Genomic DNA, 10,231 nt, shown 5'->3' with positions numbered 1-10,231 from the left:
TCTGAGCCTGCTCCCAAGCCTGGCTTTGTAGATACAAATTATGAAGTCCATCATATTCATTCATTCATTCATTTATTCGATAAACACATTAACTAATTTCCTACACATGGACTCCCTTTTCTGACACGTTGGAGTGTGAAACTCTTTTCCATTGTTCCCAAGCATCTTGGACTTCCATCCTTATATCAGGCAGCAAGGCTATTCCTTGGTTGCTGCTCCTCTCCAGAACAGAAGCAGTCAAATTTCAAGGTCTTTCTGGGCTCGTGGTTCTATCCTGAGTCTAGTGCTGTGTCTATAATAGCAAACTGACTGAAAACAGAAAGAAGCATCCCCCCCCCATGAAGGTATGTTGTTAGTTACTCGACATAGAAATAATTTAGCCAAGGGCAGTCTCTGTTCTCTAGGAGTTCATTATTCAGTTCTAGACACTGGAACCCAGTCTACCAAATGCTGAGGGAGCTGTTGACCTTGACTCCAGTGATTGATCAGAGGGAGGCGGAGAATGATGCATAGCTGACTACGCACAGTGCACAGTCGGTACACAGCGCATATTATCTGTTCTTAAATACCAGTCGCTGTTCTAGCCAATAGGAATGTAACACCCCACCAGAGAACTGCGGCGGCACGTGCCCTCGGGAAGCTGTGCAGCAGCGAAGAGTAACAGATATTGGACAAAATTGTGTAAAACTGTGCTAGGAATCCAGTAGAAAAGGCTGAATTCTTGCTAAGGACATGAGAACCTTCAGTGGGTTGCAGTCGTGGGCGGGTTTTGAGCAGGAGTGGCCACTAGTGGGACGGACAGTAGGGGGCGAGAGGACTGCAGGGAAGGGGAGTTGGTGATTTAAAGAAGCAAATATGTTCTGCTTGACTGGAAGCAGGGATTGCAAGCTCCGAGAGCTCGGAGTTCTCCTAGGCAAGGGGCTGTATTTTGAGTGCAAGCTCGAATGCTCAGGAGTGTCCGGTGGACAGCGGCGAATGGCAATTCATATTCTGGATTTTTCCTGCTCTGCACACCTAGGCTCTTCGGTTCCCTAGATCACACGGCTCTTATTTCAGGCTCGGATTAGAGACACACAGGGCGAGCCAGGTTCAGGGTGGCGGGGGCGCACCGACTACGGAATGCAGCACTGGGCTCTTCTAGCTCTGCAACCATCTCTGAGCAGGAGTGGGCGGGGCTTGCTCTGCGGACCCAGTGGAGGTATGGACTCCGCCCCTCTCCCCAGGCTCCGCCTTCAGAAAGATATGATTGGATTAGAACCGCGGAAGGGCAGGGTGTCCCCCGGCGCCCTCGGGGGTCGGGCTGAGGCAAGCTCGCTGATTGGCCCTGCAGGGGATTAGGTCATCGCTAGCAGGTTCGGGCGGCCCGGACGCCGGCGGGGCGACCGAGGCTTCTGTGAGAGGGCGCTCGAGGCTGCTCGAGGCTGCTGAGGAGCAAGCCCGCAGAGGAGGCGGGGAGGCGGTGGCCGCGCTCGTTCGCTTCCAGGCGCCGCCAAGGGTCCGCCGCTGCGCCTTCGGCCGGTGTGCAGTTCGGTGTCTCTCAGCAGTAGTAGCCGCCGTCCGTCCGGATCCGGGTTGCTGTCCTGAGTCTCCTGCTCCCACTGACCCCGCGCGCGGGATAACCGGCGCCACCCACACCTGTGGATCGGCCGTCCTCGCGGGTGTCCGCCGACCAGCGTGCAAGGCGCATCCCTTCAGCCCGGCTCCACGGGGAGAATGGGGCTCCCGGCGCTCGAGTTCAGCGACTGCTGCCTCGACAGCCCTCACTTCCGAGAGACGCTCAAGTCCCACGAAGCGGAGCTGGACAAGACCAACAAATTCATCAAGGAACTCATCAAGGACGGGAAGTCGCTCATCAGCGCGCTCAAGAGTGAGTGTCCGGAGCAGCGCAGGAGGGCACCCGGCGGCGGCGCTAGGCTCTGGGTCGCCCGCGCGCTACCGGCTTTCATCCTTCCTCGGGCGTAGAGTGATGGGTGTCTGTTCGAGCGAGGCAAGAAGGAAACGTAAAAAGAACGAGTTAGTTGCCTTGGAGGAATCTGGTCGCCCAGCCCTCGGCATTCGGGGTCGGCCGCGAGGTGGCCATTCGGGTGGTACTTTGGGTTCGGTGGGTGTGTGTGACACAGGTGTTTCTGGCGTGAGCCTGCCGCAGCCTGTTGGGGAAACCCATTTCCACGCTTCCATGGTTTGGCATCCTTAAGGGGCGAGTCGCTTACCTCGGTTCCTAGCCTTGGGAATGGTGGGTGCGGAGGGGGCGCTGCCCATCCCTGGAAAGAGGAGGGTGGTGACTGCTTCGAGCCCTGCAGGAGCCCTGTATGCAGCTCTAGCCTAGCCCAGACTACCGGGTTCTTTCCTTTAGGGTGATTGGTTAGCTGCATTCCTGGGAACAGTGACAGTATTCCCTAGACATAGATCATTGCTGTGTACGTGTGCAGGTTTTGATTCTTGTGCTTAGCAGAAGGTGACAGGGGTGGGAGTATAGAACCAGAGTGTTCCTTTACTCTAAACTGTGGGCGAAGGTTTAAAAATAGACCGAACACATCCGTCTTTCTCCTTCTCCCGCTCCCTTGCTCCATACCCGTCCTCTCTCTCACTATCCTTTATAATTCAGAAGACTGAGAGGGAATCCTCAGCCCTTGCTCAGAAAAAGAAGTTTAAGCTCATCTAAAAGGTTCCCTGAGCTTCTGTGAAGCCTTTTTTTTTCTTTCTGCCCTCCCCCCTTCTTGGTACAAGGTATATGTGTGTGTTAAAATGTGTGCATGCCGCCTAACTTTTGCAGAGGAAGCTCTTGTGGCCAAATTAGAACATTCTAGGGTTGAGCACCTTGCAGGGCAAGAAGGGTACCTTTTCATGGGGTTCATTTAAAAATAGTTCAGGCGATTTTTTTTTTTTTTTGATACTCAGGAAGTGAAGGCAGATAGTAGAATTGTCTTTGACTCTTTTCCTGTCTCTGTAATGGGTTTCCTAATAGATGGTATCATTCAGCTAAGAATGGCTGCTTCAACATCGTATGATCCTAGCTGTTCGAATGGTCCCCAGGCTTTGTTAGAGAAAGACTTGGGTGCCAGGATGTCATTTAGTAAGCCTGTTGCTTTTAAAACTGAAGAGTGAGGGGATGGAATGTCAGGGCAGCAAGTGCCAATCTTGTGCGGGTGAAATAAAAGCTCAGGACAGACATCAGTAGGCTTTCCAGGGCCAGAGACCAGAGCCTGCCTTGTTTCAGGGGACAAGTTACCTGTAGTTTGAGATAAGTTTAGGGCCCACATAGAAGCTGGGTCTGGAAATTTTGGTTGACTCTTATGCTTGCTTGCTTGGTTTCCTTTTCCTTCCTTCCTTCCTTCCTTCCTTCCTTCCTTCCTTCCTTCCTTCCTTCCTTCCTTCCTTCCTTCCTTCTTTCCCCTGCCTCCCTGACCCTATCTCTCTCCTCCTCTCTTCCCCTCTCCCCTCCCCTCTCAACCCCTCTCCTCCTCTCCCCCTCTCCCTCTCTCAACCCCTTTCCACTCTTAACCCCTCTCCCTCTTTTCCCCTCTCCCCCTCTCTCTTATTAACCCCTCTCCTTCTCTCCTTTGGGTTTCCTTATACTTGCCTGAAACAGTGATCTTCCTACCTCAGCCCCCCAAGAGTGCTGTGATTAAAGGCATGCACCATACCAGCATGGCTGACCCCAGGCTAGCTTTAATTGATCTTCTGCTTCACTCAGCAAATGTATGAAGTGCCTGCTATTTCCTGGGCATTGTACTAGATGCTAGGATATAGCAATGACATTTGGCTGCCCCTGTGGTTACAAAGGCACAGTACTCTGTGGCAGCCATGGCTTGCTTTGTGTGTTAATCTCACCTATCTCTTTTGGTTTAGCAAACAAGAACACATGCTTGGGGAATCGCTAGCTCAGAGCCACCCAGTTTCATCCACTGGCCTGAAGATTTTGAATCTGTGTGTTGTATTCCTTTTGTGCCCAGAATGGAGCCTATAGGACCAAACCTTCTAGAATTTGGGCTCACATTTTGTATCTGAGCATTGAATCTGAAGAAGGCGTGTTGGATGACTGGCAGTTTGCATTCTACTATTTTTTGAGGAGCATGGATTCTTTAGATAGGAAGAATCATTGCAAGGTTGGGATTCCAAGGTTAACCAATGAGCTGGCTCAGCTCTGAGACTCTGTGGGAAGACTGATGGTGGCATAAGTCTGCTTGCTGGCCTTTCTACTTCATGACTAACTACACCCTCTGCTTCTTGTAACTACTGCTTTAACAGGGCATGTGATTGATGCGACCTCTTAAAACAAGTTTTCAGTGTTTTCCGTCATTTTGGGTATCGTGTTATTGAGAGCTACCTGCTGCTTTGTACAGTGTATTAATTCCTGTACACTAATTTTGATCATTACTGTTCATGAAATGCCAGTGCTTGCCCACCATAGCTTAGAAATGAGCACATAACTGCGTGGTTATATGTAGGCAGCATTGTTTTTGCTTTATAACTAGTACTCCTCCAGCTCTCTGGGTTCAGATTTCCTCTGTCTGCGAACCAGAGGCAGTAAATTGGCCTCCAGCAGTTGGCAGAGTTTAGCAACATCATTTTAATATTAACTTCTACTTTGTGAATGATGACATCAAGCAGCCAAGGAGTCAGTAACCTGCTCACGGTGGGTTCAAGGTATTCAAATCCATATCGGCAAACTCCATCATCGTACCTAACCTGAGACGACACTGTCGTGGGTTAGCCTAAACCAGAGCTTCTCTTGTGTTTTTCTCTTGAATATGTCAAAATCTCCATAAAATGACTTCATAAAAATCAAACCTCTTAAACTCTGTATGGTTTCCCCATCCTTGGTATGGACATAGAGCATAAGCAACAAAGTATGTTGGGACACATGTTAAAAATAGAGAAGGTCTTACCGACTGGAGAGTTCTTATTTGGTGTGCAGTTGAGCCTGGTCAGTTCCCGGTCATTGTGGATGGTGATTTGTTCTGACCTTTTCTGAGTGTTACTCAGCCACCCAGGGCCCCTTTCTCTCCCTGGCTGACCCTCCTCTCGGTCCAGATGATTTTTGTGTATTAGCAGCTCATCTTCCTTTTCATTCTGTAGAAGTGATAGAGGAGGAGCTTTGGAGTTTCTTGGGTTTAGACCTTGACCTCAGTGCTTATTGATTATTTGACTCTGGACCCCTTGCTAAACCTGAGCTCCTTCTCTGTAAGGTGGAAATAGTCACCCAGATCTCTCAGAGGCTGAAAGACAAAGCGGATGTTAAAACAACCGAACCCATGCCAACCTTCAACCTTCCACCACTCGGAGGCCCTTGGCACCTCTCAGTTCGTGTTCAGCAATGCTCCAGTGTGCCAGCATTCAAGGTTATCAGGACTTGGTGCCCCTGGAAAGTAAAAGGAGCAGAGGTACAGGTCAGCTCTTGGGGACTCCAGCAGTTGCAACTGTTAGCCACTGATGGACACATTGTAGAATTCTGGTAATAGTGTTTGCATCAAGTTGTGGTTATGCAAAAAAAAAAAAAAAAGTGCCACAGGTTGAAAGGGACACAGTATCTCTTCTGTTCCTATTAATTTATTGTTAGGTGATTTTTGCCTCTCAGAGGAAGAGGCTGTCTGCTTCCTCCCTGTCTACATAACAGGCTTGCAGAATGCAATGGCCTTTCTGTGTGACTCTTTTGTGGACTCTGTGTCAAACCGAATGTGGTTTCACAGACATGAATAGCTATTAGTCAGAGGGGCTTGATCTTTGGGGAACCATGTCTCTCTTCAACGTTGACAGTCGATTTCTAGATTTGTTGCTGGGGACTATCCCTCTGAGTTTGACTTCTGCTTTCTGAAATAGAGAATCCTTATTCTGACAGACCAAATGGGTGGGGCAGAAATTCCGTTTTAAAGAGATGTAAGTCACAGTATCTTCTGTAGCTTATTCATCCGAAGTATCTAATTCAGTGGGTGTGTATATTCATGGATTGCGCAACCACCATCATCACTCATAGAACATTTTTGGCATCTTCAAAAGAACCTGCTTTCTCCACCAGTCATTGTTATTTCCTCCCAACCTCTGCAGCCCTGGCCAGCCATGGAGTTTTCTGCCCCAATAGATCGGCCTAGTCTGGACATTAGAAGTACAACTGCAGCCACCCAGTGGCAGCAATCACCTTTAGGTACCCAGTTCACGACTGAATTTCAGATGGGAAGATGTTGAGTCAACAAGACATTCACTCTTTACAAGGTGGGGGTTTAATTGATTTATCTCCTAGGGCCTGGGAAGTGTGTTCCGATGTTTTCAGTCTGTGGGAGGGGTATGGGGTCTGTCTAGTTTGATGGATGCAGTTAATAACCAAGGCGAAACTAAGAATCCAGCCCCTCCAGTCAAGTTAGCTGGGTTTGTAATAGTGAATGAAGCCGTGCACAGGTTGCTCTTTTTCGGAGTGTTAAGGTTTCTTACTAAATGAAATGAATGCTTTTATGTTATATTAGCTGATCCCATAGTTTTTATGGACCTTTTGAGGACAATGTGCCTTTTTCATGGCATTCTCAGATGTTACTGATGTGGAGATCTCTGTTCTGTCCTCTCCCATCTTATTCATTTAGACATTATGTCATTTTAGACAACCAAATAAATAGCCCAGAAAGAAAGCCACCACTTTCACTTTATTGAGCATTTAACAAGTGCCAGTTCCTATGTCAAAGTCCACATGTTGTCCCATACTACCATTCTGCAAGATGAATGTCGTTCTCCCTTCCTATCTACAGGGGGGTTGGTTCAAAGATCCATCTTGGATACCCAAATCCTCAGATGCTCAAGTCTCTCTTTTATTGTTGACAAGTAACCTACACATATCCTCCTGAATACTTTAGTCAGTTCTAGATTGCTCCTAACACATACCATAACGCAAATGCTTGGAACATAATTATTACACACTGCTTTGTTTATTCAGTAATGACAGAAAAATGTTTGCACGTGTTGAGCACAGATAGAAATCCACCCCCCCCACACACAAATATTTTCCATACTGGTTGGTGGAAACATAAGATCCAGATCTGTAGGTAGGGTGAGCCAGCTGCACTGTCCTGGTTTTGCATTTCTGGGATAATTTGTCAACATTCACAGAGATAGGAAATTGTGTAAGCAAGTTTCAAACCTGGCAGTGATCTGCTGGTCCTCTTCTGAGCACTGCTCTTCAGTTCTTTCAATAAAAATGCTGGTAGTGAAGAAGCAGGCTTTTCATAGGTCCCGTCTTCTAGAAGAGGAAACATGCAGGTGCCAGGTCAACTGAGGAGTAACTAGTGCTTAAGAGATTTCCAGCCAAGGCTAGTCAAGGCTAGCTAACAGTTTGCATTGTACTCTGCAATTTTCTTGCCCTCATAGATGGAAAGAGCCTGGAAGGCTAGAATGGTAGATTAGGAGGGTGTTTTTGTTTTTGTTTTCTGTCTTGACTTTCTTTTTTGGGGACTATCAAGTGATTATCAGTGATTCATTTTTAATTGAGCAATAGAGTTTTGAATAAGGAGGCCAAAAACCTGTTCTTGATCTGAATTTTTAAAGTGAACAGTCTTCTTTATTCATTAAGACAACAGTAAAATAATTACCAAATGTGTGTACTTTAAAACTTGAAGACCTTTATACTTCTTTAGCGAGCGTTTAATAGTTTTCTTCCACATTGAGGAATCTCTCTCTCTCTCTCTCTCTCTCTCTCTCTCTCTCTCTCTCTCTCTCTCTCTCCCCCCCCCGTGTGTGTGTGTGTGTGTGTGTGTGTGTGTGTATGCACATGTGTGAGCAGTTGTGTGTCCACCTGTGTATGTGATGTGTATTCTATCAACTCTGACTTATCCAGGGTCTTTCACTGAACTCAGAGCTCACAACTGTGGGTAGGTGTGCTGACTAATTTCAGATCCTTTGGCCTCTGCTCTCTACAGCGCTGAGATTATAGGTTCAAATGTGGCTGGCCACACTGGCTTTTTATGTGGGTGCTCGGGATCTGAATTCAGGTCCTCATGATTGGGTAGCAAGATTTCTTACCTGCTGAATCCTCTCCGTTGGCCTCAAGAACCAGCTGTTCTTGAATGGTGTAAACTCTCAAGTGATGTTCAAACCCAGTTTGATATGCTTATCAGTAATCATGTTACTCACGAAAAACCTTAATGGAACAAGTAAATATATAGCCAGGTAGCAAAACAATGTACCCAATTCTTTTGTGAAGAAAGGGGAAAAATGACTTTCCTAATTATTTGTAAGTGGTGGTAATTTGCAATACTGACATTTGGAGTATTACTCATACAAATATAAACAACAGCTAATTAAATCCAAACAAGATTTTTTTTTTGTTTTTATATAACCCTGGCTCTAAAAACATCTCTGCATGTTTCACTATTCAAAGTTGCTTCGAGTACATTACATCTAATCTCGAATGGTCAACCCACTCCCCGTGGCTTAGAACCATCTTCTCATTGTTAAATAAGGAACAGACTTTGCTTTTTAGATTGGCTTGAGGTTTACAGAACATTTGAATAACTTATATACAAGGTTCCCATTATAGCTTAGAGTATCTGTTACCCCTGGTTTTTCCCTGCTCCTCCTCCTCCCCTTCCTCTCCTCTTCCTCTTCCTCCTCCTCCTTCTCTTTCAAGTCTTTTCAAAATTCTGGTGCATCTATTACTGCTGATTAACCACTGTTGATTTTATTTTATCTTATTGGCTCTGGAGGTCGAAGCTAAGGCCTTGCACATGAGAGCAGACACTCCATAGCCCTTGTCCCTGGTAGACTATTATTAACGTCAGTTTCTCGGTGGTGAACAGCTGATGGACAGTGACTGTACAGTGGCTTGTGCCCAATGTACCGTCTTCCTTATGGCTCCACTGTCTTAATGTTCTATTACGGTCCTTTGCTTCTTCTCCGGCCCACTGCGGATCTTTCCCATTGTCCCTATGTTTGCCCTCTTTCATTCTGTCAGGTAGCTAGAACTAGTGTGTAGCTTTTCCATTGCCCCATGTCATTTAGCAGTGTGCATGTACAGTTCCTCCATGACCTCTGTTGGGTCTCATTGATGAGTACCAAAACGTGCTTCTTCTTTGACCTGTGGAAGGACATCTTGATTCCTTTCAAGTCTGGGCAATTATGAATGAAGCCGACATTCATTTTGTGCATAGACAAGAGGTTTCTTCGGGTAAAGACCAGGAGTATGGTTGTTGGATCATATGGTAAGAGTATTGTAAGAAGTAACCAAATTGTCTCCTGAGGTGGCTGTTTATCATTTTGCATTTCCTCCAGCAGAGAGAGAGAGAGAGACAGAGAGAGAGGGGAGAGAGAGAGAGAGAGAGAGAGAGAGATCCTGTTGCGATGGTGTCAGTATTTGCATTTTGACCATCTAATAGGTGGCAGAATTCACACTCACCCCCCACCCCAACTCCCCCCCCATCAGTTTTCTGACGACATATGCTATTGAATATTTTTCACATGCTTGTTTACCATTGTGTATCCTCTGTGGTGGGATGTCTGTTCAGATTTTTTTTTTTGCTCATTTTTCAAAACGGGCTTTTAAAATTATTATGGTAAAATACACACAGCACAAAATTCACTACTTTAACAGCTTTTAAATAATTTTATACACTCCAGCGGCATCGAGTACATGCTCAGTGTTATGTAACTGAGTGCTCTCTAGCTTCAGAGTTTTCTTAGCATTCCATGCTGAAATTATACCCGTAAAATAATGACTCCTCACTCCCGTCCCACCCTGGACCCTGATGATAATTTTTTATTTGGTCTACAGTATCAAACAAAAATTATCATTGGCATGTGGGTTATTTTACATAGCATGATATTTTCACGGTCCACTTACGTTATGTCAGATAGTAGAGTTTGATTTATTTTTATGGCTGAGTGTCTTATTGTTAAATTTTAATTACCAGCAAGCACCACAGTGAAGCACTATTCTTTCTCCCGTGAAATCATAAAGATGATTTTTTTCTTTCCTCTTTTTTTTTCTTTCTCTACAGAATGACCACAGACATGCTAATTTATCAAGTGTCTCCCAAGAACATTCCTTCATGTTTCCTTTCAGAGTAGCCATTTGTTTCAGGTCACCATGCTTTGGGGGAGTAGTTTTTTTTTTTAAGCTCCACTGTTAATAATTTAGCTGATTAAAATTCAGCTGTTTTAAGTGGGCTTGTGGAACAATTACCAGAGTCTAGTTGATGAAAATTGTCACCTGAAAGCTTCCTCATGTCTGTTTGCAAGTGCCCTCCATTCTCAG

General features: G+C 46.0%; 1 protein-coding gene across 2 annotated transcripts in view; it reads left to right on the top strand.

Annotated features, from left to right (window-relative positions):
- The first annotated feature begins 1,354 nt into the window (after nucleotides 1–1,354).
- The window catches only part of Arhgap26 (Rho GTPase activating protein 26), a 386,554-nt gene continuing 377,677 nt past the window's right edge, over nucleotides 1,355–10,231 (top strand). For both annotated transcript variants that reach the window (XM_032885465.1, XM_032885464.1), the window contains exon 1: nucleotides 1,355–1,867. In XM_032885465.1, coding sequence (XP_032741356.1) covers nucleotides 1,714–1,867 — 154 coding nt within the window. In that variant the 5' untranslated portion in view covers nucleotides 1,355–1,713. The remainder of the gene's footprint in view (nucleotides 1,868–10,231) is intronic.

This window comes from Rattus rattus, chromosome 15 (assembly GCF_011064425.1).
Source record: "Rattus rattus isolate New Zealand chromosome 15, Rrattus_CSIRO_v1, whole genome shotgun sequence".
Classification (NCBI taxonomy): Eukaryota; Metazoa; Chordata; class Mammalia; order Rodentia; family Muridae; genus Rattus; species Rattus rattus.
This window is presented reverse-complemented; position numbering and strand designations above follow the sequence as displayed.